Below are 27,622 nucleotides of genomic sequence, written 5' to 3'. Positions count from 1 at the left end.
TTTTGAACAGCAATTAACTGATTTTTATGTTAGCTGTGATTTTGATATTAATTCAAAAACAAGTTATTAAATTATTTTAGCGTAAAATCAGAATTCCATCAGATAATTTCAGTCTGATATGTAAAAATCATCGAGCTCTATCACAGCTTTAATCTTAAACATAGCGCGCTATACTATGTGCGAAAGTGCAAGAATGGGACAGGTCGATGTGTAAAATTTTTTTCATTCCTTCATTTATGAATTCATATGTATGTGAATTTTTAAAAGATTGCGGAATGCCGATGCAAGGCTTCCAAAAGTTTGAAAAATTTTTATAATTTTTTTTGTTAAATATTTCTGCATGCTAGTAAATTTTTATCATGTTTTTTATAGTTGAATATCTTCAATACAAACTGAGTCAATAATAATTTTTTTTTGTTACTGCTTCCTTCTGTTACTCGGTATTCTTTGTATTTGAAATTTAAATACTTCCGACAACTTCAAATTAACAATTCTTTTTGTTGAAAAAGAGAATAATATCAAGTTTTTGACTTATGTGGGGCTTGATGAAACAGAAAAAAATATGGTTCTTCCTATGGCATTTCTAAATCGTTATTTTGCTACATTATTTTATGTGTTTCTTTCACTATTTAGTCTTCTTTTTAATAAAATAATCAAAAGAGGAAGATACAAATAATTCATTTAGCTAACTTTGCAATAAATTAATTTTTTTCCGTGAACACATTTGTCCAATAAAAATAATGCTAAAACAATGTAAGTGCATCTACGTTTTTACATTGGCATTATTGAACAATTTTATATTCTACGTAGTCACTATTTATATTTCGGGTCCTGGCAATACTAGTGCTGCCAGGTGCAATCTGACACTTCCATTGGAAAGTTTGACATTTTTTAGGACAACTTCACTCAGAACGTTTTGTCATTCGAGCGCGAATTTTTTTGTTTACAGTGACTTGAAAAATTCATCTCGGTCAAAAAATGGAATTGTCCCGTGAAAATTTTCGTGCGATGATTTTTTACGATTTTCGGCGCGGATTATCGAGACAAGAGTGTCTCGATCAACTTGTTTCGACTTTTGGTGATGAAGCACCATCAAAAACCACTGTAAATCGCTGGTACCAAGAGTTTGGTTTCGGACGCCGTTCGCTCCAGGATGAATTTCGTGAAGGTCGGCAAATTTCGGTCGTTTTCCCGGAAACCATCGATGCTGTGCGCGAAATGATAGTGATGGACCGGCATGTGACATACTGTGAGATTGAGGCATCCTTGGGCATTAGTTCCACCAGCGTACATAAGATATTGCATGAACATCTTGCCGTGAAAAAGGTGTGTTGTCGATGGATCCCAAAAAATTTGACGATTGCACAAAAAAAGGCTCGTGTCGATTGGAGCAAAGAAATGTTGAAAAAATTCAATCGCGGTGCGTCAAAAGACGTTTATAAGATAGTCACAGGTCATGAATCATGGATCTATGCATATGAGCCCGAAACGAAACAGCAATCGACCGTATGGGTGTTCCAAGACGAGCCAAATCCAACAAAAGTTGTTCGTGGAAGAAGCACATCGAAGCAAATGATCGCGTTTTTTTTTGGTATAACCGGTCATGTGGCCACAGTACCTTTAGTGGAACGTAGGACGGTCAATTCTGAATGGTACACCACCATCTGTTTGCCGAAAGTTTTCGAAGAAATAAGGAAAACAAACAAGCGCCGGCGAATCATTCTTCATCATGACAATGCAAGCTCTCACAAATCAGCTGAAACAATGGACTATTTGAGCACTCAAAATGTCGAATTGATAGGTCATCCGCCGTACAGTCCTGATTTAGCACCCAATGACTTCTTCTTATTCCCTCACATCAAAAAAAAAATGCGTGGACAACGATTTTTAACACCTGAAGAAGCAGTCGATGCGTTCAAAAACCATGTTTTGGAGGTGTCTCAATCGGAGTGGAAAAAGTGCTACGAAAATTGGTTTCAGCGCATGCAAAAGTGTATTGATCTTCATGGGGAATATTTTGAAAAACAATAAAACCATTTCCAATGATAAATGTTTGTTTTTTATTGCTAGACCCGAAATATAAATAGTGACCCATGTATACTTTTTCTGTCCCAGAACCATTTAAACAAGTTTGAAGCTTGCATAAATTTTAATTTTTTAATCTTTTTAACTTTTTATTTAGCAAAAATGAAGAACACGCAATAAAAATGTTTTAAGTACCATAATATAAAATCACCTTTATCGTTGTTTTTTTTATTCCTTTTATAAATTTTGGGCGAATATTAAATAATTACTTTTATTGAAAAAAATTTTAAACGTTGACATATTTATTGGCTGTTTTACAAATTAAAAATAGTGACAGATTTTATTTGTTAGATAGTGGAAACCGCAAACGAAACGAATTGTCATAATTTGATGTTAATGCATTTGATTTGGATTTGGTAACACTGTATAATAGTGACACATTTTTGTGCAAAAGAAGTAGAAGCAGGGAAAATAATTAGTAACAAAAATTTTCTAGAAGTTTCAAAATCAGGAGAATTTGTGAAACGCGGTTAATTTTGGTGTTATTTAATATCCAGATTGAAGAAAGTTCGATTATTTTCGCACGTAGTAATTTATTATTGATTTAAAAAAAAGAAAGATCTTTAACAAAAATCCCTTTGAAATATGGATCAGGTAAGTAACTTACCAAATTTTTTTTTGGTTAGGAACGTTAGTATGAGACAATGATGAAGCTTTTTGATGTATCTTTTGAAAATTTCAGATTAATGCTTTGAAGGAAAAAGGAAATAAGGCCTTAGCGGAAGACAAATATGAGGAAGCAATTGCATCCTATACAGAAGCAATAAATTTGGATGAAAAAAATCATGTTTTATATAGTAACCGGTCCGCTGCCTATTCAAAAGCAGGGAAATATGATTTGGCTTTAAAAGATGCTGAAAAAACCGTCTCGCTTAATCCCTCTTGGGTAAAGGGCTATTCCAGATTAGGTGCTGCTTATACCGGTTTGCAAAAATATCATGAGGCGTTCAAAGCTTATGCTGATGGTTTAAAATATGATCCAAATAACGCTGCTTTAATTCAAGGGCAGAATGAAATAAGGGAGGCCGTATTAGCTCAACTTTTAAATCAAACGCCCATGGATATAGATCCGCAATCGCCACCATCATACTCAACTACTAAAACAACAAATAATAAACCAACCGATACAAACAAAAAAGAAGCCAATGTGGAGAATTTAACAGAAGAAGAAAAGAAAAAATTAGAAGCCAAAAATGCTAAAGAAGCAGGAAATGCAGCTTATAAAAAAAAGGATTTTGAAAATGCTTTAATTCATTATAATAAAGCCTTAGAAATAGACCCTACGGATATTACGTTTCACAATAATATAGCTGCCGTTTATTTCGAACAAAAAGACTATGACAAATGTATTAAAGAATGTGAAAAAGGAATTGAAGTTGGAAGAGAAAATCGTGCAGATTATAAACTAATATCAAAAGCTTTTGCTAGAATTGGTAATGCTTATAGAAAAATGGAGAATTGGAAAATGGCTAAAACTTACTACGAAAAATCAATGGCGGAACATCGTACACCGGAAGTGAAAACTCTATTGAGTGAAGCAGAGAAACTTATCAAAGAACAAGAACGTAAAGCTTATATTGATCCAGTAAAAGCAGAAGAAGAAAAAGAAAAGGGAAATGAATTGTTTAAAAAAGGTGACTATAGTACCGCTGTTAAACATTATAGCGAAGCAATCAAACGTAATCCTGATGATCCGAAATTGTATAGTAATAGAGCTGCTTGCTACACTAAACTTGCTGCCTTTGACTTAGGATTAAAGGATTGCGATAAGTGTATTGAATTAGACAGTAAATTTATCAAAGGTTATATTAGGAAGGGAAAAATTTTACAGGTAACCATAGGAATTCAAGCAATCTTTTTTGTTTCAAACTATGCATGTTTTGACATATTTTAAGTTTTGAATTTATCCCTAAAAATATTTCAAGTTTTTATCTCAGTTTTAAGTCAGCTAAAATTTATATCTTTAATTTCTATATAGGGAATGCAAGCTCCAACAAAAGCATCTTCAGCTTATCAAAAGGCTTTAGAAATAGATCCCAATAACGCTGAAGCTCTTGAAGGGTATCGCGCTTGTTCGATGGGTTATTATAAAAATCCGCAGGAAGTATGGAAAAACGCAATGTCGGACCCAGAGATACAACAAATACTTAAGGATCCTGCAATGCGCCTTATTCTAGAGCAAATGCAAAGTGACCCGAATGCAGTTCAGGAGTAAGTTTACAGCAAAATAAATTTTTTTTTTTGATTTAACACTTTTTTTGTTTTTCATTGTTTTAGACATTTAAAAAATCCAGCTATAGCCGACAAAATAATGAAACTTTTAGGTTCCGGTATAATAGAAATTCATTAAAAAGTATTTCCCAGCAAAGAAAAGAACACAATAGAATAACGACATAGCTATTTGGACAGTATATTGAAAATAATTGCTTTATAAATGGTCTTTGATATCGAATTATTTTTTACAAAAATATTTTAGTTATTTTTAATATTTTATAAATACGGATTAATTTGCTGCGTTAAATATATAAAAATGTGCATTAAGGGCAAACATTTTTTCAGTAGCAAGTCTGAGATCACTAATTTCCATTTTTCTTTATGAATTTGTTATGTGTATACAAATTAAAAATTATTAAAATAAAATCAAAATAAGATATACTGCTTGGATTTCTTTATTTAAATCAGATTTTATAGGTGTTCTGATTTCAGTTAAAAGAATTATATTTGCCGCCTCTTTGATAATTAAACGTTGTGTTATGTAAAGAAAATTAAATGTTCAATAAGGTAAGAATGCCTTTACAGCCTATTTGAAAATTATTAAAAAAATTTCTATTTAATTTTTAAATTAAATAGAAATTTAAATTTCTAAATTTGCTTCATTTTTCTGCAGGTATCAGTTTTAATGTTCTTGCTCTACATTTGAATTCTAAGTTGGATATTTCCAAAGAAGAATTTGATAGTTCTTTTGTGAATTTCCGTCTTAGTTTAAATCAAACGTTTTTATTTATAACTGGAATGTGTGTAAGGCATATTTGCAATGAATTTTTTAATAAACCTATTAGCTTCTTTCAATTACATATCTTCTGTACTATAACGATAGGCTTCTTCTTCTTGTGCTTTTTTCACACTCTGCTTTTCAAAATACTTTTTTTCGTAACCATTGGATCTGTCAACCCCATCCCATCTATATCCTGGCCTAATTCCAAAACGATTTTCCGAATAGCTGCCGTTGTAAATTGGTACTTCTGGATTTCTTTTATTAACTCTTTCTTTTTCTTTTTTGTTTCGTAGGTATTCTAACATTGGATCACCTTCTCTTTCTACTTGTTTTAGCATATCGTCAAGATCTTTGTCGTTTGCGTAACGGGCTAAAGGTTTACTACTTTCATATTCTTCTTCAATTAATTTTGTTTTATGACTTTCAATTTGCTTCAGACCTTTACCCCATGAGTTGTACACTTTTTGCTTTTTCTCACTGTCTTCCTCTTTTCTTTTTCTTATAATTTTTTCGTCTTCTGTTTCAATTTTATTTCGTACGTTTGACCTGATAGTTGGCTCAGAAAATTTGTCTGCACAAGTTGATAATTTGCTGAACATTTCTGACTCTTTCTTTCGAAATATTTTCATTTCTTCTGCAAGATCCTTTGCGGTTCTTAACCCAGAATCCTTGCCGCTGATCATTTTTGTATTCTTTTCATGATAAGGTTTTGATACTTCGCCTTTCGTAAAAGATGATCGATATTTGTTATTTGGTTTTTCAGTTACATTTTCAAAATCATTTTCATACTTGCGTAAACGATGTTCATTTTTAGAAGAGAATTTCATGCTGGAGCTTTGTCTATCCGAAGAGTTACTTCTTCTTATTTTATTTGAATGATTGCTTCGAAATGTTATTTTCTCATTTTTTAAATCTTTGCTCTTAGACGATCTTCTTTCAACCAATCTTGGTGGGGAAATATCACTGCTGTAGTTTGTATCTTTTTCCAATTTTTTAGAATTCTTTCCCTTATAAGATCTTCCCTTTTCAGATTTTCGTCTTCTTTCAGGTGATAAGTCGCTATTTGAGCTTTCTTCTTTTGGCAAATATTTTTCTCGATCCAGTTTTCTTAAAGGAGAACTTTTTCTATTGTACTCGTTTGTTTTACAAATATTTGTTCTTTTTCTTGGAGGAGATTGATCTTCTTGAAGAAACTCCTTTTTTTTATTGAAATTTTCATCATTTGCATACAAATGCATATCTTTTAATGTTTCAGCTTTATATTCATTGCTGTTTTTAACTTTTGGAAGTTCTACGGTAGAGAAGTTTTTTAAAAATTTTGGTATTTCAGGTTTTTCTTCTACTAATAATGTTTTTTTCCACTTAATAGAGGTTTTAATAGCAGATGGTTCCACTCCTTCTCCTAATATTATTTGTGGGGCATCTTCTCCTTCAAGTACCAAATCATCGTCATCGACACCAATAGACTTAATTGCTTCATCATCGTCTATTAACTTTACTCTGAAATGAGAATTATATGAATCTTTTTATATGTACATTACCCTTGTTTTTTACCCTTTGGCTAATCGTCGAGAATTTTTACTTTTCTTAACTTTTTGTTTATTTCCAGAAAGATATTTTTTTAAATATTCTTTCTGGTCCGGGAAACTTTTAACCATTTTCAAACGCGCGGTCTTTTACTTATTCTACTGTTTCTTACGATAAAATAATTACTTCGTTTCAGTTATTATAAACGCAATATTATATTATATTTGTGATAATATCATATATAATGTAAACAATATAAGTTACAAGGAAATTTTTTTGGTTGTCAAAGTTTATGACATCTTTCAATTGAGATAATGTAACATTAATGCGACTAAAGTACAATTGAAATACAGTAAGACCTTTTTTTATGGGTAATATGTTAATGTGATTTTGAAGTTTTGCGATTTGTATTTCATCCAAATATTTATTGAAAAAACTTATTTAGGAAGCACAATTCTGAACGATGTATATTTCAACTTGAGCTGCAGGTCTGCATCTCTAGATGTGCTATATAACAAATTAGTAGGATGATGAATCTCATAGCTCAATTACTTTTCTAAAGAGATAAACAGAACAATAATAAAGTTTGGAGCAATTCATAAAGTCTGTTCTGATGAAGAAGGCGATTTTCAACCTCTTCACCAACCCACTACCCGGTTCTTTTGAGGAATCTATCTAAATCCTCGACGCCAATCTTTGATATCCCATCCTCTTCGTCCACGCTTGCCATCAGGAGTCGAATTTCTCAAGCTGTCCCGCATGTAGAAGACAAGAATAATGTAGCCAAATTAATTTCCTTATTAAAATGTTCGTAACCTAAATTATTTTAAAAAACCTAAGATTTCACCAATTCTAACATTGAATTTTGATTAAAAGCAAAACACACCTCTGGTGAGAAACAAAGAATTGAATAAATTAAAAGTCTACACTATAGTAAAACGTTTACGTAAAATATTATGTAACGTTGCAAGGTTGTTTACTGAAAGTTTTTTATGTGAGATTTTCAGATCTGTAATTTTTATATAATCAAGATTATCAGAAAACAATACAAAAAATTAAAGAATGTCTTTCTATGAGAGAGTAATTATTCGTTTAGTTTTTTTTATTTCTTTTAGTTTATTTAGAGTTGTGTTTTTACAAGCTGTCAACATGCGATGATTTCTGGAATAATACCGGACTTATTTTAACTGTAAGTTAGCACAAACGAAAATTTTGTGCAAAATTGACATTTTAAACAATTTGATGTTTTATTTTTGTTGTTTAATTAACCCATTTTGACAGCTTTAATTTTTAGTTCCTTTCCCATCATATAGAATTTGAGCATTTAAAAAAAACATCACTGGGAATTTAAAAAACTTATTTCGTAGATAATTATTAAACTAGAATTTGGCAATCTTCAATATTATAGTAAATATTTAAGATTTATTTTTTTAAATCGAAATTTCGAATTGCTGATTTTTAGGTGTAAGTTACAAAATAAAAGCAAAATGGTATTGCAGAAAAAAGTAACGCCGAAAATTATATTAGCACTTTCTTGTCTACTAATTATTGGCTTGACTGATGTAACCGCTGAAATTGAAAAAGAAATTCCCTTAACAAAGCTGGGACAAAATGTTGGGGGACCGACAATGACTTTTTTGTATTGGTTAGTATTTCATTTATATCAAAAGTGCATAAATTAGGTTAATTTGAATTTTTATAAATCAATGATAACAATATCGATAAGTGTAAAAATTAATTACATATAATATGTATGTACACACCTATGTGTGTATATAGATTTAATAATCCACTTCAATTAATTGTGAATGTAACTATTTTGTTCTACATGTTATTTGAAATAAACATTTAAATGTAATTATTTTTTCTAAATGAGCCTCTAATGGGATCATATTTGATGAAATATTAAAAACAATAACATAAATAAATAAGCACTTGCACATTTAATTTGCTGTTTCTGAACTTCTTCCTTATATGTCATCATAATAATTTGATAATTAATTATATTTTATTTAAAATTATTTAAAAATAAACTTTAAAAAAATTTATATTGCAATTTAGCTATTCTTGTGGATATAGAAAGGCATTTGAAGACTATGTTGGAATTTTGAATGAAAAATATCCGCAAATAACTATTCGTGGAGCAAATTTTGATCCCCCCGGATTTAATTTATACCTTTCAAAAGGAGTGTTTGCGGTCAAAATTTTGCTTATAGTTATTGTGCTAACCCAGTTTGATATATTTGGAGCTATGGGTCAACAAATTCCGAGTTGGTGGAGATTTTGCCATGAAAATAAATTTTACACTTGTTTAATGGTATTTTTTGTTGGGAACATGTTAGAAGCTCATGTAAGTAAGCAACATTTAATAGAAATAGAAACAGAAAAATGAATGTAATTGTAGTTGGTGTCTTCAGGAGCATTTGAAATATCCTTAAACGATGTACCAGTTTGGTCAAAATTACAAACAGGGCGAATTCCTCAACCACAAGAATTATTTCAAATTATAGATAGCCATTTACAATTTAATCAAGAAAAGATTAACGACAATCCAGATTTTGTGAAATAAAATCGAACAGTATAGAAAAGAGATAATATAAAAGAAGATACATTTAAATATACTTAAGAACTCGTAAGACTTTTTGATTTACACCTTTGTTTCGAATTCTTTATTGAAATTAAGAAGTTTTGTAAAATAAATTTGAAATGTGATTTTTTTTTAACATTGAGGTCTATAAAGTAAAATGTTGTATTTAATTTGTAAAGGTGTCTCCTATAAAATTTTAGTCAGAAATTTGTTTTAATTAGCTATGATAAGTTGGTTATTGTGTTTTCTTATCTAAATTTATTTTATTTCAAAAAAATTGTTTTTTTGTTTATCATAGTATAATTTATATATACATAAGTTCGTAGTTAAAATAAAATTGGTTGGATTTTGAAGTATTTCAGTCACAATAGATAATATACATAATTGTTTCCTTACGGTAAGATAGCAATAAAACAACTTTAATTTTAAATAAATTTGTGCGGTATAATAAATTTTTAAATGAGAAATTAAACACTGCTTTCACTGTTACGATCAACTAATAACAAGTGTAGTTCGTACACTGTATCAAAAAATAATGAATGATTTGGAGTTTTACTTTGAAAATTATTTTATAAAAAATCTAATATTTTTTAATATTGTTATTGATGCAGAGAAATAAAATAATTTCTTCAAAGTAGGTACATTTCTACGTCCTAATAATTTTTCAAAATTAAAATGATTTACATTTTAAATTAAAACTCAAAATGGATTAAAAAATTTGGAAATATTTTTTTTTTGCAACCTGCTATTGAAAATAAAGTTCTTTAATCCATTTTCAAAAAAATGTAGTTTTCCATAACAAAAATCAGCCTTTTTTCGAAAAAGAAAAAAGAAAGAATGGGGTTCCAATCAAGTAGAATGGAGATAAAAAGAAAGTGTAACCCATGAAAATTTCCGGCACTTAGATATTGAAGAATATATTACATGTACATACTTACACATTATATATTATTCTTAAAAAAATTAACTGAAAGTTTAAAATTGAGAAACAAAAAATCGGAATTCAATTATAATAAAATTTTCGGTTTTTTCCTTAAATTACTGGAAAAAGTCTGAATATTTTCATGGTCTCTTTACTTGTATTATCTTGAGCAATTTAAAATACATGTACTTATGCAACTACAAAAAGAAAACTGTAGGTAAGTACTATAATACATATTTATTTTTAGCTATAAAAGTCATCACTGTGTAAAGAGAGATAATGTATTACTAGGAGAAAATTGTTACAAATATGGGAATGATATTAACGCTAAAAGAATAGAAATGTCTTTTTTGTTATTAATTTAAATACAAAAAATCGTTTTCATTGTAGGTATGAAAGGATCAACTAAAGTAAAGTCTGGGTGGAAAAATTGGAAGAGCTCAAGCAGATGTTGGAAAAAGCTTATCATGAAATTGTCAATTATAATTTTTATTAAGAAAATTGAAGTAGGTATGTCAGTTTATTTATACATAGATTAAGACTATAAATTAGACCCAGTCTATAGATTAAGACTAAAAAAAATGTATTATGAATAAATAGATGTAATAAATTTTTACAATAAACTTTTGTTAACTGACATAATTATATTGACTCTGTTTTTAACGAACTGGAGTAGTAAGTAGAGACCTAAATGAGTTTTTAATATTGATTTCACCCATTTCTCTTGTGTTATGTTTTCAAAATTTAAAATTTTTTAATAATTCACTGCAGTAACGGTATTTTTTTAAAAATGAAAGCCCAGAATGAGAAACACTGTGTATGTCCATTATATATGTGCATATGCTTGTGTATTATGAGGGTGAATTATTGTGTATCTAAATATTGTATTATATCATGTACATATAAGTATTAAAAAAGTTATATTTCAATTTTTTCCTAATACATATCTACATTTCCAAAGTTTATAAATAATATTATGCAAAATAATTTTTAATATTTTTTTACATTTGATAACACAAATAATGAGTTAAAAAGATTTCTGTATTCTACTCGATAAATACAACTACTTTAAATTTTGTTTAAATTGTAATATCATTATGTTTTAGAATATTTTAGTTTTTACATGGCAGTTTACAAAATCTTATTTTTTAAATATTTTTCATAATAATGAATTAAGTTTTTCACTTTTTGCACAGCAGTTTTCTTATATTATTCTAAAAAACAAACATCTACATACATACATATGTACATATACCTATGTATGTATTCAAAATTCTTTTATAATCAGTACTTGTTGTTTGCTTTTGTAGCTTTTCTTCTCTTTGTTTTGAAAACGTTAATTTAATTTTATTGCGTATTCCATATACATACATACATACATGTATAATATAGTATGCAAATATTTACAGCATTATAAATACGAAATCTGCTGGCACTTTAAAAGCTATTTAATCTTTCTTTAAAATTATACAAAATATGGAAAAAAAGAAATTTTAATTTTCAATATAAAAGATAGGGACATCAAAGTAATAGTATTTCTAGCTAAAAATTTGAGCCGTAGTTCGGATTCTACATGTTTACAATGTTATTTATATTCTACAAATAAACTATTTGAAAGGTAACAAAATCATAAACTTAAAAGAACTTAGAATTAAAATTATTTTTTTTAACTATTTTTTTAACTTAAAAACGACGTTGTGTTGGTCGCCGAGTTCTTTGTGCATTTGGCCTTGGTCTTCTAGGGTAAACTGGTGGTGGTGGTTGTGGTCGATGTTCTTCCTCAGGTCGTCTAAATTCCAAGCCCGTTGGCTCAGGGAAAGGTGGTAAATCGTGTCGTGATTGATATCGTTTCTTGCAAACAACACATCTAAAATAATTTTAAAATTAGTGCCCTAATTTTGTAATAAAGTACTGAATATTTACAGACCTGCTTATTTTGCTTGTATGATCTTTTTTAAGTGTTCGTTGATTTGGTTTAATGAATTGCTCATGCTCTTCAATAACAGCCAACCAGAAATTAGTTAAAGGATCATAAAAATTACACCTGCCATGACCTGAACATTCTATAATTGGATTTGTTCGGAATTCTTCTAAACATGATCCAGGTGAGGATAAGTCTTGTCCAAAACCGCCGCTATTGTCGTGAGTTAACTAGCAAAATATTTTTTTTTATCAAAAATAATTTTAATTATAAAAAATTTATACCATTAAATAGCTATAGCCAGCCCACATTTCATCCCATCCTTTTGGGCAATCTGGGAGACTCATACTTTGGCTATGCAATGCCATTATAGTTGTTCGGGTTTCACAAACGACGCACCTAACAAAACATTGAAAATTATTAAAAATGTTCTAAAGTATACATTACTCAAATTTCAATCATATGTATTTACCTTGAAATGTAATTTTCAAGATCCCTCGATTCTATAGGTGTCATTGACATTGGCATTGGTTCTTGTGTTGCTAGCCATAAACTGTCTTCATTTGTTTGAGCATAATTACACACATTGTTAGTACCACACAATGAAAATGGCATTGTTGTAAACCTTTGTAGACATGAACCAGCTTTTCCAAAATCTTGACCCACAGCGCGACTGTTACCTATAATGGCTGCTAAGGAGTAGCCTTCCCACAACTTTTCAGTATTAGCAGGGCATTCAGGAATGCGAACTGTTTGTGAATGGCGTGTAAAAGTATATCCTCTACTTCTGGGAGGGGGTCCGGGTGGCGCTGGATCACCTCTTTCACCCTTGTAACCTCTTATACCAGGCAAACCATCAAAGCCAGGTGGTCCTGTCGTACCAGGTTCACCTTTTCTTCCTGGCAACCCCATATATCCTTCGATGCCAAATTCACCGCGGTACCCCTTCAAACCTCTATAGCCAAATGCGCCAGGTGCCCCAATAAAACCAATTTCTCCAACTTCGCCGGGAAAACCAGGTAAACCTGCATCTCCTTTAAAACCAGGTCTAGCCATCTCATAAGGATAAGTTACGCCTCGTTCTCCCTTTAAACCTTTGACACCTTCTAAACCTTCAATACCATTCCATCCTTGATCACCTATTGGTCCTCTTGGACCTCTAGGACCAAATCTTCCCGGCTGACCAGGTCTTCCAAACATACCCTGCTCTCCTTTTTCACCGTCTATGCCAGCATATCCAGGGTGTCCTCTGTCACCGACATCTCCTCGTATTCCCGGTATTCCATATCCCGGATTACCTGAAGGTCCTCTAATTCCAGGGTCTCCTGGAAGACCTCTTAAACCTGGTGGGCCTGGTTGTCCTGGAATACCGTCTATTCCCGGGTAACCGCCATCACCAGTTATGCCTTTGATTCCGGGGAAACCATCAGATCCTGGTTGTCCTGCGAGTCCAAATGGGCCGTCGTCTCCATAATCTCCTGGAGCACCTTTAGGGCCTGTTGGTCCTGGTCGACCAGGTAAACCGTCGTGCCCAGGGTCACCTTCATCTCCTTTGTTAATAAATGATGGTAAGGTTCCTGGTAAACCACGTGGACCCCTATCACCAATTTGACCTTTTCGTCCTTGAAAACCCTCAGGTCCTGGTCGTCCAGCGTAACCAATGCTTCCTGGTAACCCTCTATTTCCTGTATATCCGGGTGGACCAACTTTTCCGGGTGGACCTGGTTCACCCACTAAACCTCGAGGGCCAACGTTACCTTTGTCACCACGATATCTTCCTTGCATTATTGCTTGTCCTGGCCTTCCTTCTTCACCTATTTCGCCCCTTTCACCTTTTTCTCCTGGCCGACCTGGAATTCCATGATCTCCAGAATCACCTTTTATTCCCATAGAACCCGGGAATCCAAATTCACCAGGTTCTCCTCTCATTCCGGGTGCACCGATTGGTCCTGGATCGCCAGACTCTCCCCTTCTTCCAATTAAGCCATTTTTACCAGCTAAACCTGGATAGCCGTCAAAACCAGGTTCTCCTATTTCACCCACTTGCCCTGGAAATCCTGTTGCTCCACGCTCACCTTTAAGACCACGTAGACCATCTAAGCCAAAAGATCCAGGTACACCCGTTTCACCTTTTAAACCACTGGGACCTTCGTAGCCCTAAAAAGTATAAAATGAATGCTTTAAGCATATATTTGATTTTATATTGAAATCCTCATATAATTTTAAATTTAACAAAAAAAATTTTCCGTATAGTGTATAGCAGTAGCATATGTAGAAATTCAAAAATATATAAATTTTGAATTATGAGGTATATTAAATATACAAAGTGGGTTTCGTTTGCAATTTCCTTGATCAAAGAAAAAGATTTTTTTTTTTCATATAAAGTTATGGATAATATACTCACAATTCCTGGTTCTCCTTCAATTCCTTTTGATCCTTGAGGTCCATTTAAACCATTTCTACCTGGCGGGCCCATGTTACCCGGATCACCCATTTCACCCTTCATTCCGCTAAAAGCTCGATCACCTTTTTCTCCTTTTGGACCTGTGTAACCATAAGCTCCTCTTTCACCTTTTTTACCTGGTCTACCATTTCTTCCTGCTCGGCCTACAGAACCAGGAGGGCCTTGGTCACCTTTCGGGCCCATAGGGCCAACATCACCACGACGTCCCATATGACCAGGCCTACCAAGCCTACCAACGTTACCAATTTCCCCAGTTTCTCCGATTGGACCGGGATAACCAGGTGTACCAACAAAACCGACATCGCCCGGAAAACCTATGTCTCCTGGTATTCCAAATCTTCCCGGAAACCCAGTATCCCCTTTGGCCCCGTGTCCTCCTGGAGATCCTCTTGGTCCAGTTTCACCTTTCTGGCCTTGTTGACCTGGTGGAGCGATTTTTCCGTCACGGCCTGGACTACCAGGTTCCCCTATTCGTCCTACAATATAGTCACCTCGTTCTCCTTGAGCACCTGGTAAACCCGGAATACCGTGCGGCCCATCGTCTCCTTTTTCGCCACGTCTACCTCTTAGTCCCGGCTTGCCTCTTGTACCAGGTCTTCCAGGATATCCTTTATCACCAGGGTACCCTATTATACCCGCATTACCAGGTAAACCATATTCACCGGGAATGATGTAAGGCCCGGGTTCTCCACGAGATCCTTTTATCCCCGGCAGACCATCTACTCCTGGCAGACCATTTAGTCCTGGCGCACCAGGTTCACCACTGGGTCCTTGGGGTCCAATTACACCAGGATAGCCTTTGAGACCTTCTGGTCCTGCTTCACTTATTCCTTGAGGTCCAACATCACCTCTCAGGCCAGTATAGCCATCATCACCTGGTTCTCCTATTGGACCATCATCGCCTCTTATTCCAGGTTCACCTCTGTCGCCTTTCTCTCCAGCATTTGCAGTTACTGATGGAGATGGTTCTCCTTTTTGCCCTTTTGCTCCATTGAATCCGCTTTCTCCTTTAGCTCCTCTAAAATTGACATTTACATTAAAAAATATTTTTATATTAAATACAGCTTTGTTACTTACTTGAAACCAGGATTTCCGGGGTTTCCAACCAAACTCCATATTGGAGCGTCTGCTCGTTGCCCTGGTATCCCGTCAGTGCCATCTGAGCCGTCTCGTCCATCTTTTCCTGGGCGTCCTGGAGTACCATAATCTCCTTGCTCTCCTTTTTCTCCCCATTGACCTCTGGCGCCCGGGGTTCCAACAAATCCAGGAACGCCTTGGTCTCCAGGTTCTCCTCTGTATCCGGTATCCCCCATATCACCTGGTTCTGGCTCATCTCTACTACCAAATAGTATAAGTCTCCCAGGTCTTCCTGGTCTTCCTGGCTTTCCAGTATCACCTGGAATACCTTCTGGCCCTAGTTGTCCCTTAAATCCTGGTTTCCCGGGATATCCTGCCAAACCTTTGGGCCCTCTCGGCCCTGTGAGGCCCTGCTTGCCTCTTAGTCCTGGTATTCCGGGATAGCCATTTTCGCCTTTGTCGCCAGGAGTCCCTGGTGGGCCTGGGGGACAAAATCCACAATCGTCGCCTCTCGGGCCCTTATCTCCTTTGTCTCCAGGAAGACCAAATAAACCATCAACTCCAGGCTTGCCTCTATATCCGGGTAAACCATCTGCACCTGGTTTTCCAGTTATGTTGAAACCACTTCCAGGTAAACCTTTTTGACCAGGGAGACCAGGCTCACCTCGATCACCAACATGTCCTGGTTGCCCTGGTCTTCCGGGTGTACCGGGATAACCTAATTATAAGAGATATGTAGTATTTGTTTCCACTATTCCTGTCAAATTTTATACCTTTCGGACCCCATTGATTTCTGCCAGCAAAACCTTTAGGTCCTGGTCTACCAATCCCACCTGGTCTTCCGGATGGACCAATAGGGCCCATGTTTCCATGTTCTCCGGGCGATCCTGGATCACCTTTTACGCTTAATCCTACTGGCCCTGGGGGTCCCGGAAGACCGGGATTTCCAGGTATTCCAGGAAAGCCAATTAAACCGCGTCGTCCAGGTTTTCCTGGTATACCAGCCACTCCAGCTTCACCAGGCTCCCCTTGTTCACCCTGGGGTCCTATTGGTCCAGGATGTCGTTCGTCAAGATTGGGATCATAAGTTCCTGGTTCTCCTGCTTCACCTTGATGCCCCGGGGTACCATCATAACTGTTTATAGGTATTAATATGTTTTAAAATTTGCAATTATTCATATATTCTTAAAAAATACCCGTCTTCTCCTGTAAGTCCTGGTCTTCCATCAATCCCATCAGGACCAGAATAACCTGGAGCACCTTTAGCACCTTTAGGTCCACTTGGACCGGCTTCCCCAACTTTGCCGGGTTTCCCACGTTCTCCAGGCCAACCTTGTTCACCTGCTCCACCACGCATGCCAGGTAATCCTTGGGCACCAATTTCACCTGGAAAACCTCTATTTCCTCGCAAACCAGTTCTTCCGCTATCGCCCTTTTGACCTTTTGGAGCATCCCGCCCTTTCTCATAAGGAACATGTTCTTTATCGGCTGGATCTCCTTTTTGCCCCTTTTCTCCAGTTCCAATTAATGGATTATGAATTTCGGCGTCATCACCCCGCATACCACGATCACCCCTGGGTCCTTTCGCACCTGGAAATCCAGAAATACCAACAAAACCTTTTAATCCTCTGTAGCCCTTGTAACCGGGTGGTCCATCGGCTCCAGGATATCCTGAGTCACCTCTATTTCCTTTTACTCCTTTCGAATTAATTCCACCCTCTCCAGCATCTCCCGTAGGACCTTGTAGCCCTGGTTTACCCATTAAACCAGGAAGACCTGGAGACCCAGGGTAACCAGGATTTCCCATAACACCATCTTTTCCATCACAGCCATCAATACCTCGTGGACCTTGAGGTCCATCTTCTCCAGAACTGCCCTATATAACAGTTGAAAGTAATGCAAATGAATAAAATATCAAAAAAATTTATAGTAAAAATTAATACCCTTCTTCCAGGAATACCCGGACGTCCTGGTTCGCCACCATCGCCCTATAAAATATAATATTCATTAGAAAATTTATGTATATACATATATACATCAAAATTTTTGCGCAAATATCAAAATAGAAGAAGAAAATTTGATTATTATTTGAATACTTACTCTATGACCCTTTTCTCCGGTTTCACCATATTCACCAAAATCTCCAACTTCCCCAGTACGACCCAGAGGTCCTGGTGGACCAAAATCACCTGGGGAACCTTCAAGTCCTGGAAAACCAATTGGCCCATGTGCTCCTTTGTTTCCTTTAAGTCCTTTACAATCACATTGTGCAGGAGAACAATCCTATTAACAAAAAATTAACAAAATATGAAAATTTCATAAAAAATAAATTTTAACAAAGTTGTTTGACTTAAAATTACATGTGGTACATGTTTTAAAAAATTAAGTAGGTGCATTGGAAATTTAAAAGAATAAAAATGAATAGAATATAAATTTTCAGCATTAAAAAAACAAGTAAAATTAATACCTATTAACGATTATGGAACCATAAGAAATGAAATTGTTATTGTTTTATTTTGTCACCTTCAATTAGAATTTTAGTAATCTTACTCGTATATTAAAATTTATCAAATATAGAAAATTTTTTAACTAGTTTTGAGGAGCTTTGTTTTTTGTGCCAAATCCCGCACAACATGCCTATTAAAAGAAAATTTGGCTGTTGCAATGTATAATTTAGATTTAATTCAATTTTGATTTGGAATTTTTATGTAAAGAAATTTATATACATATTATATGAAGTGAGTATTAATAATTATAACGTATATGAAGATGTTTGGTTATATTTTTGCTGTATGCGAAAGCAATATGTGTATGTATTTACGGATATAAGAGCAGTGCAAAAAAAGTTTACGTTGAACAAATAAAATTTTATTTTTTTAATTCAATATTGTGTTCGTTCGTATATTATAGATATAGATATATAGAAGTGTATAGGGGTATTAAAAGTAAAAGGTGGACTCTATAACTATATAGCACGAACTCAGGTAAAAAACTGAGATAAATTTGATTGGAATGATTTAATATTAAAACTAAAAATGTTTCTAAGTTTTCTTTGTATTCTTATTTATATTTTTTTTATCTTAATGAATACAAACATTTTTTCTATATTTTGTCGTTAGGCTAAATCTTAAACTTTTTGTATTAAGCGAGAAATATATGTTGAAGAACAATTCAGTCAACAATGATCACACCATTGTCGTTTTCCAATTTGAAATCAGAGTCTGCTTTCCAAATAAAGCAGAATAAACGGAATTTTTAAATCTTATAAAACTAAATCCGCATTCTAGTTTTGAATTACATAATTTTATGTTGATTTAATGTATTTCTATAAGTATAATAATTGACTACATAAGGAATATTCATAATACTTGTGCTTATATAAATATGTAGGCATAGTCAATAACTGGATTTACTCAAAAACTCTATACTGTGTAGGCATGTATATTAGCACATATTAAAAATAAAACCTTTTATAACCTCTTTAATTTGAGCAATTTGTTTAATAGTGGAACACAGGAGCAGATGTATTTTATTAGCAACATGTCAATTTAATTTTTTTCCTGAAATATTCTTCTACTAATACTTTAATTTCATACAAATTTTGTTTGTTATTATTGATTGAAACGAACTAATACCACTAAATTATTTGTTATAATTCGTAATATTATTGATTTTAACACTACTTCTTTAGACGTTAAGTTCAATAAATTAAGAATAAAGACGTGGATGATATCATGCACCACGGCGACACATTTATAAATATATGTGCTATGAATTTTATCGACTAAAATTTATTATAATTTGTAAATTGAAAAGAGTTTAATAAAAATGGCTAATATTAGTTTGGCTAATATGAGTTTAATAAAAATGGCTACAATGAACACAAAATTAGTTGTGGTATATTCATCTTAAAATATCAGAATATATGAAATGTAATCTTGAAATGAACATATAGTTAAAGTTCGAAAAAAAATTTAGAAATATTTTAAAAATTAAAAAAACTAAATATTAAAAAAATTCATTATTGCAATTGTTATCAATATTCATTAGATTCAAAAGGTTTCTGAGGCGAACAATTCATTTAAAATTTTCTTTTCGTTAACGTTCGACAATATGGAACCTATTGCATATATACATATCTTTAATATAATAGCTATTTCATCAAATATCTTAAATATTCACAATAAAAATTCTATTATAAATGAATTCTTTTTCGGTTTCATTTTAAAAAAAAAATTGTAATTTGTCTTGTTTACAAGAAAAACGTCTATCTTTTAAAAAGTCACATATTTGCATTTTAATTGACCATGTAAACTTTTATAAGAATTCATTGTAGACGGTGCCAATATATGCATTTTTTTATATTTATTTATGTTTATTCTTAAATTGACGATATAATTTTAACACCCACGTAAAAGAGAGATAATCTTGAATACATATAAGTATGCTTAAAAGTAAAATCATATTAAAATTAAAAGTTTCATTAGTTTTATACACAAAAAGTACTAAAAAAAATAAGTTTTTAATAATGCAAATATGTCGGGTAATTATTATTTCTGCATTTCACTCTACATTTTAGAGTGACCGTAATTTAAACAGAAAAAACAGTTGACAAAAGAATAAAATGGGGGCAAAGTCAGTATTTATAAATCATACAATTCCTATTGGCTTGAGAAAGAAGCGAATCTAATATTATTACTAATTTTTGTTGAAATAATATAAAGAAATTATTAGGAATTTTTAATATTATTTCGTAATTCGTCCAGTAAAAGTATTCTCAATATAGTTTCCTTATAAAATTTTGTAAGTTGAGGGCAAAATAGAGAAAGCTTTAAATTTCAAGTATGTTCTGTTTTTTAAAATATATCTTTTTTGTAATTACAAACATAAAAAAATATAACTACAAAAAAAACTTATTTAAACGCGAAAAACAATGCAAATCGAAATCTGAAAAATTTATGAAAAAAGTGTCCCTTTTTATATATTTATGGAATAGTATGTACCTTTATTTTACATTTTTTTATTACACAGTGTAAGGAACATTACAAAAAATTAAAATATGAGATCAAATTAATATTGAGAACTTAAAAATGAGGACATATCGAAGAAAAACAGTATGGATGGTAACTCTAGCATATGTGTACAATGTTTCATTCCAAACATAAACATAAAGTGTGCCCAATAATCAACTGCAAGAATGCAAACACAATATGATTCTTGCCTTATAAGTATATAGTATAAGTTTTGTGATGATTACATTCTATATGCATGTTATGCATTAAATCCTAGCGAATAATATCAGATATATGAAATGAACTCAGTATTTAAATTTACAATTTTAAAAAATTGCAAAACAAAAATTATTATGGCCCGCTATGTAGGGTCAGAGGAAAAAAATTGTGGCAAAAACAAAAAACAAAAAATATCAAAATAAATTGTGATAATTTTTTTTTTTCTTTCGAGAATTTTTTTATAATATTTTTGGTACACAAAATATTTTTACATATACAGATATTTATCATTAAGCTTAAAATAAACATTTTAAATAGCCATTGTTTAAGCTTGCAATTAGAAAAAAAATTTAACACAAGTACGAGTATGTATGTGTATAATGTATATCAAATAAATCGGAAATGATGTCAAAAAATGTGTTCATATCAAAAGTACAAAATTAGATAAAAATGTATAAGTATTTTTTTTTTGCAATTCTTGCATTTTGATATTTACATTCTTATATCATTACATATGTACGGTCTGTAATTAATAAGTGCAGTATATAAGTACATAATTGTTAACAAATAAAGTATTTGTTAAAAATAATATCATGACATTATAAAGATTTCTAAGAACAACTAAGAATAACTTGGAAAAAAATATGTGTGTCAAATTATACAAAATATTTAAGAAGGACTGACTTTTCATATTATTAAAATAAATAAAATATTTGATTCGTAATTATGTAATAAACGAAATTCAAATGAGTAAACGATAGCAAAGAACAAAAAGGACAGGCACAGGACAGAGAAAATATACAACAAAAATAAATACATAACCATGTATATAAAAACCTGTTAACACATAAACAGATAATCTTATCTGTTTAACTGTTTCGAAAATAGCAAAACTCAAACAAAGGGCTCAAAATAAAAACCAATTGTTATGACAACTAGATTTCACAAAATAGATTTCGAATTCTTCCCCTGCAATATAATAGTCTTTTAAAATGGACAAACCATATATGAATGTATATAGACATTATATAAATATCACTATGTGGAATTCCCAATAGCTATTAATAATAAATTTGTTAAAATTAGCTTCATCGATTTTGCATTGATTTCCATAATTGAGGACAAATTGGCGAAACAATATCTTCTAACGTAACAACTGTATTAATTACCGTAAGCTTTTAAAATTAAAATTATGTACATATGTAGGGTATATAAAAAATTGAAATTATTTCAAAATATGGAAAAATGTATTGCTTTAATTTTTTACTTTTACAATTAAATTGGGTTTCCCGCTTCGTGCTTTTTGGTAATTTCTCACTAAATATTTATTATAAAGTCGGGTTACGATAACTAAAGATTCTCCTTATTCTCTTATTATATCGGAGCAAAACTTTATTCATCACTTCAATATATCATTTCTCTCAATATACTTTATAATGCAATTGCAAATTAAATATTATGTAGAAAATTATGTTCCTCTTCTAAAAAGAATATAAAAAGACACGTTTCATTCTGTTCCCCAACAATAAAATTATATGCTAGCTGTTAAAAAAACTTTCACAAGTTATTTATTTTGTGCCAAGGACCTTATCGTAATTGGACCAATTCATACAACGGGTACAGGTAGCTGCCATACAACTACAAATATTTGGAAAATTCATACAATTAAATATTTGGAAAAATAATACGGTCGAATAAATGAAAGTTGGCAGTCGTGTGTCAAATTATGCGTCAGACATATCCGTAAAGTTTCTATAGAATATGGTTTCAAGTGCAGATTATAATTCAATCGGTTTATACCGTCTGAAACGTTTCACTTGTTTTTTTTTTTAAATATTGGTTGGTATTTAATATTAGAATATCGGTTTTATGCTAGAAACGGAAGGTGCTATTTGTTTCGTTAATAGCCCTTCTGTCGATATTCCTTACTTCATGATAATATAAAAAATTTTGTTTTAAACAAATGAAAACAAAATTTTAGAAAATAAAAATTTTATTTTAGAAAAATGTCTGGAAAAAAATTTGGAAAATAGTGAAATTCTGCTTTTGTGGAACATGAATGTTTGTACTTAGCTTTCGTTTTCACCTTAAAGAGCGAGTTTCAGTTTGACGCGCAACTTATTGCAATTTTCTTTCTTTTTACAAAATGATTTTCTTTTTACAAATAAAAATGAATGCTTATTTTTAAAGATAATTTATTTTTTTAAATATCAGACTAAGATAAAAAATATTATGATTTCAGAATTATGAATCATTAAATATTTTTTAATGTTGGCAATAAGATTCAAAAAGAGGAAAAAAGTTGTAAATTTTTCATTTTGTCCGATATATTTTTTTTCTTTTCCTTGCAAAACTTTTATAAGAAAAATTTATTAATAGTCAAAGTTAATAATGCTTATATTGATGTGAAAATTAAAGGTTAAATTTATGTTATGAAATTGCATTCAATATATATAGATTTTTTTGAACTCTAAACAAAGTTTAAATAAATATTATTAACATTAATTTCCGTATTGTGTGGAATAGTTTATGGACCGACCATCTGTAGATTTTCATTTAATGTTTTGGATTTTTAGTTTAAAAAAATCACTGATGATTTTTAGTTGTTTTTGATTCTGCATGTTTTATTTCTTTTGAAACGTTTGTAAACAGAATAATTTTCTCTTTTTTTATATAAAATATGGTGTATTTCTGTTTATCTCTCTAATGGAAAAAACTACAGGAAATTAAAAAAAAAAATTTTTTTTTTCATACATGCATTCACGTCATGGCGATTTATTCTTTGATATACCTACATACCTACATACAATATATGTATATTAAATTCATTATACTTAAATCTTTGTACATTAAAATATTTTAAAGCTTAGTTGAAATAACTTGAAATAAATAACAAGCAAATATTTTTGCAATACTTTGTAGTTACTTTGTATTATTTTTTTTTATATTTTTTATCGACTATTGTACACAATAATAACTTAATAATTTCTTACAATAAACTATACACATACAGAAATAATTCATATAACTAGGATTCAAGTGAAAATCGAGCTAAAATGCATCCATTTGAATAATATGACATAAAATCAATAAATTATATTGGAATTTTTAATATGCCGAAAAGCAAACTACGTATATTTGAAATTCAAATATTTTGGATAAAATTCAATCATTTGCAATTTTAATTAGAATTTAATTAACTTGTTCAAAGTTAATGTTGAAAAATTCTGATATTCTACTATAAATTTTTAGAATTGAAGAAATAAATCTTGAATTTTCTTGCGAATTAACAAGTTGCACAGCTAAAACTGCCATAACTTTACATAAAGGTTAAGATGTTACGTTTAAAAAAGGGAGGAATTTACGTAAAGGTTTTATTCAAAATAAATAATTTTTTCTCTCTCTAAAATCTATTTCTCGTCAATATGATCAGTTTTCTACGTTATCAGATGAACAGACAAGTGAATCTGATATTGCTTGTCAGTTTGCATATGTGTTAAAAAAAAAAAAATAACTTCGTTTTTATATGCGCCTTGTGCATCATATGACCGTCTTCATTCTTCCAATTTAAAGTTTATAAATGTGCTAAAAAATTAAATTTTATGAATAAATCTATAAAATGGTAAGAAAACGTGAACATTAGCATCTTATCAAAATTATATTTACATAAATACGTTCATATATTATATACGAATCGAAATATATGTTCTTAATCAGTATAACAATCAATCATCAAGACAAATTATTTATAAAAAATGAATATGAAATACTTTTTAATTATTGAAATTTTTTCTCTTCGTTTATAAGTTTAAGGGTGCTGTTGATAATTTTATTATAATTTTTTTTTATTTTCTGCTGAATTTCAATTCTTTTGAATTATTTTTTACTTTGATCATGTTTTTTTTTTTATTGATAATTGCCGCCAAGTCTCTGCAACATGCTAAATGCACATACATTGTTAAGTATATACATATATATGTGGATGAGATTGAATTTTTTGTTTCATACCCCGTTCTTCTGTTTGATTTTTTAAATATGCACACGGAAACATTAATTGATGAAATCAGCAATATGTCATTTTCATAAGTACATGCATGATTTACAATGTTACTTAAAATAATTTTCAGAACAACATATACATAGTTACAATTACATAATAGGAATTCTTGCATATTAAATTAATCAAACAGATTTTATGCTTAAAAATTTTTAGCATATTTTTTGTTTTCTTTTGTAATTAGGTAATCACAAATGTTAAAATTTTATATTAAAATAAATTTAAATTAAAGTTATTTTAAATATTATTATTCATGTTTTTTTTTTTATTTTTTTGTTATTATTTTTTCTTACATCTCTTATTGTGTGTATATGATTACAATGACCTCGTAATAAAATTTTTACTTAATAATTACTTCAATTCCTTGTTACGATTACACATCACAAATTAAGTTCCGTTCTAAGATTACATTATTATAAATAATTATTGTAATAATAGTTAAAAAAAAAAGAGAAAAAATCAGAAATAAAAAAATTTTTTTTCAATGGCCCTTTTTTCAGAATCTTGTTCCCGGATGCAAGAAGCATGCTTTGTGATAAGACATCATTTCTACGTATGTACAAACATTTATGTAGTATATAGATAAAATGTATGATATCATTTTTATATAATGCAATACATATTCATTAATTATTGTAAGCAAATTACATTCACAATTAAAATTATTGAATTTTTGAATATTAAGCTTATTAAATTTGTATTATGTACAATTTCTTTGTATAAGTGCGTTTAATTTAATTACAAAATAATGCAACTGATATTTTGTAAAAAATAATCTGATGTTCGTATTTACATTCTTATTAAATAGCAAACTTTCTGATATACTGCACAAAATAAAGAATTGTACATACGAGTATGTTTAGATGGATGTGTGGCTTATAATTCCTTTTCTTGTATGCAAAAATTGTAATAAAAATTTTATTATTGAGAATTGTTGTCATTTTTTTGCTATTATTAAACAATTCGTCCTATATTTATTTCAAATTCATAAAAGTGATGGCAAAGTTTGCGTTTTTAGCACTTTTCCAAAAATTTTTTGAAAAAAAGTGTTTATTAGTTTCACTCTGTCCGTCCGTCCATCCGTCCGTCCGCCCGTCCGTCCGTCCGTCCGTCCGTCCGTCCGTCTGTCCGTGTGTCTGTTTACAAAACTTCTACACCCTTAAAGATAGAAAGCTGAAATTTTGTACGTACATAGATCTTTACTAGAAACTTATTTCCGTAGAACAAAATTTTCACTTATCTCCCCCCCTCTAGAAGTTATACCCCCCCAAAACCCTAAAAATGGTCTTTTTTAACTATTTGTTGCAATGAAACCATAAGCATTTTTTAAATTTTGCTAACGCACAAAGGCAGCGGCTTGCTTCCCCTAGCGCGGTGTACTATGGTTAAACTTTAGAAAAACAAAATGGCCGTTCAAATTTACCGTTATCAAAAGTGTTTTTTTTCTAAATTTTTCTAGTTTTAAAAATCGTTTCTAAAATCGTTTTTCTTCTAGACCCCAGCTTGTAGAAGCTTGAAATTTTGGGAGCTTTTAGATATTAATAAATAGTTCATTTTGTTGGAAAAAAATTTTTTTCCCCCTCTCAAGTTATCACCTCTTGAAATTCGTGAAATTTGAATTTTTGACACCTTATATTTCCGAAACTGCAAGCTTTTCCAAATTTTTGTAAACGCAAAAAACTAACGGTAAATTCCATGACATTAAAAAATATAATTATTTTTCTTAACTCACACAATTAACCCTTAAAATCGAGCATTATGTTAACCCCTCTTTATATTAATTTTTGCTTTATTTGAAACACTGCATGTATGCATCATCCTAAATATATGCAATCCTAGAAATAGTTTTGTAAATGAATGAAAATATTTTTAATAGTGTGATAGGTATACATAGACTGTATTTAATAGCATAATTTTTACTTGTTGAAGGGAAAAGTGCTACAATACAAACCATTGGTTTGACTCAACTTTATTTTATTTTTGTTATCGATATTTATGATATTAAGAAATCGATATATTTTTATGTAACTCAGACATATGTATGTGTATAAAAACATTTTTGACTTCATAATATTCATTTAATATATAGACTTGAATATTGTAATTCAAATAAATTCATTAAGACTCGCAGAAATTGTATCTAAAATCACAATATAATTAATAATCTTATATTTACATGATATAAGTAATAGATCGAGAAATATGTATCCCAAATGCACAATGTCTTTGATTACTTATTTGATTAATCATAATTGATTATTAATGTTAATATTTCTTAGGAATTAAGCGAATATAATATTGAGCCCTATATTTGATTCGAATAATTGTATGTGAAAGCTTACATTGTAGTTTAATATAAGGTTATTACAGTAAAAATTGCTATAACGAGTTAAAAATAATTTTCAAATAACAACAGGTCGTCAAAGTAACCGAAATTTTAGTCCATTGCAAAATTGTAATTTTTTCAGAAAATTGCATTGCATTGTAACAGTTATGTTTTTTAGTTTACATTAATGTATGTACAATTGGTAATTAATTATTTTTGATTTTGATTTTAACATTGAATAATTTTATGTTATATTTTTCTATCTCATCCTATTACTCGAATTAATTTTTAATTTTTCTTTCAATTCAATAGATAACTCTTAAGACGGAGAATATCCTTGAAACAAAAAAGGCACCTTATACGTTTTTTAGATGAATATGAAATTAATTTTATTAATTTTGTAATAACATTATTATTTGGTTGTAAGGTA

General features: G+C 30.9%; 4 protein-coding genes across 4 annotated transcripts in view; 2 read left to right on the top strand and 2 right to left on the bottom strand.

The window, feature by feature from the left end:
• The first annotated feature begins 2,461 nt into the window (after window positions 1–2,461).
• LOC129615004 (stress-induced-phosphoprotein 1) lies at window positions 2,462–4,740 on the top strand. The gene is made up of 4 exons (XM_055530038.1): window positions 2,462–2,679; window positions 2,768–3,916; window positions 4,064–4,296; window positions 4,363–4,740. The coding sequence occupies exons 1-4, from the start codon at window positions 2,671–2,673 to the stop codon at window positions 4,433–4,435; spliced, it is 1,464 nt and encodes a 487-aa protein (XP_055386013.1). The 5' UTR covers window positions 2,462–2,670; the 3' UTR covers window positions 4,436–4,740.
• On the bottom strand, window positions 4,739–6,859 carry LOC129615003 (BUD13 homolog). The gene is made up of 2 exons (XM_055530037.1): window positions 6,635–6,859; window positions 4,739–6,580 (listed from the first exon to the last, which is right to left on the bottom strand). Exons 1-2 carry the CDS (start codon window positions 6,736–6,738, stop codon window positions 5,155–5,157), a joined length of 1,530 nt encoding a protein of 509 aa, XP_055386012.1. The 5' UTR covers window positions 6,739–6,859; the 3' UTR covers window positions 4,739–5,154.
• Window positions 6,860–7,905: 1,046 nt separating this feature from the next.
• Window positions 7,906–9,666, top strand: LOC129615360 (thioredoxin reductase-like selenoprotein T homolog CG3887). Its single transcript, XM_055530519.1, has 4 exons — window positions 7,906–8,014; window positions 8,070–8,252; window positions 8,669–8,957; window positions 9,012–9,666. Exons 2-4 carry the CDS (start codon window positions 8,095–8,097, stop codon window positions 9,174–9,176), a joined length of 612 nt encoding a protein of 203 aa, XP_055386494.1. The 5' UTR covers window positions 7,906–8,014; window positions 8,070–8,094; the 3' UTR covers window positions 9,177–9,666.
• Window positions 9,667–11,075: 1,409 nt separating this feature from the next.
• Window positions 11,076–27,622, bottom strand: part of LOC129615015 (collagen alpha-3(IV) chain-like) — a 41,191-nt gene continuing 24,644 nt past the window's right edge. Inside the window, exons 2-11 of the mRNA XM_055530055.1 lie at window positions 17,679–17,861; window positions 17,522–17,566; window positions 16,775–17,454; window positions 16,352–16,713; window positions 15,579–16,296; window positions 14,442–15,519; window positions 12,510–14,194; window positions 12,322–12,436; window positions 12,044–12,267; window positions 11,076–11,983 (exon numbers count right to left, since the gene is read on the bottom strand). Of these exons, the coding sequence (XP_055386030.1) occupies window positions 11,800–11,983; window positions 12,044–12,267; window positions 12,322–12,436; window positions 12,510–14,194; window positions 14,442–15,519; window positions 15,579–16,296; window positions 16,352–16,713; window positions 16,775–17,454; window positions 17,522–17,566; window positions 17,679–17,861 (5,274 nt within the window). The 3' untranslated portion in view covers window positions 11,076–11,799. The remainder of the gene's footprint in view (window positions 11,984–12,043; window positions 12,268–12,321; window positions 12,437–12,509; window positions 14,195–14,441; window positions 15,520–15,578; window positions 16,297–16,351; window positions 16,714–16,774; window positions 17,455–17,521; window positions 17,567–17,678; window positions 17,862–27,622) is intronic.

The sequence above is a fragment of the Condylostylus longicornis genome, unplaced genomic scaffold (genome assembly GCF_029603195.1).
Source record: "Condylostylus longicornis isolate FDR11 unplaced genomic scaffold, ASM2960319v2 ptg000135l, whole genome shotgun sequence".
NCBI classification, from domain to species: domain Eukaryota; kingdom Metazoa; phylum Arthropoda; class Insecta; order Diptera; family Dolichopodidae; genus Condylostylus; species Condylostylus longicornis.
Note: the sequence above shows the minus strand (reverse complement) of the source record. Positions and strands in the feature narration are given on the sequence as shown.

Excerpts from the sequence above, each read along its gene's own strand:
- LOC129615004 (XM_055530038.1), top strand. Across the intron at positions 3,917-4,063 it reads GGAAGGGAAAAATTTTACAG|GGAATGCAAGCTCCAACAAA; the intron begins GTAACCATAGGA and ends ATTTCTATATAG. Across the intron at positions 4,297-4,362 it reads GACCCGAATGCAGTTCAGGA|ACATTTAAAAAATCCAGCTA; the intron begins GTAAGTTTACAG and ends TCATTGTTTTAG.
- LOC129615003 (XM_055530037.1), bottom strand. The coding sequence starts at position 6,738 with ATGGTTAAAAGTTTCCCGGACCAGAAAGAATATTTAAAAAAATATCTT. Across the intron at positions 6,581-6,634 it reads TCTCGACGATTAGCCAAAGG|AGTAAAGTTAATAGACGATG; the intron begins GTAAAAAACAAG and ends TTCTCATTTCAG.
- LOC129615360 (XM_055530519.1), top strand. The coding sequence starts at position 8,095 with ATGGTATTGCAGAAAAAAGTAACGCCGAAAATTATATTAGCACTTTCT. Across the intron at positions 8,253-8,668 it reads ACAATGACTTTTTTGTATTG|CTATTCTTGTGGATATAGAA; the intron begins GTTAGTATTTCA and ends ATTGCAATTTAG. Across the intron at positions 8,958-9,011 it reads GGAACATGTTAGAAGCTCAT|TTGGTGTCTTCAGGAGCATT; the intron begins GTAAGTAAGCAA and ends ATGTAATTGTAG.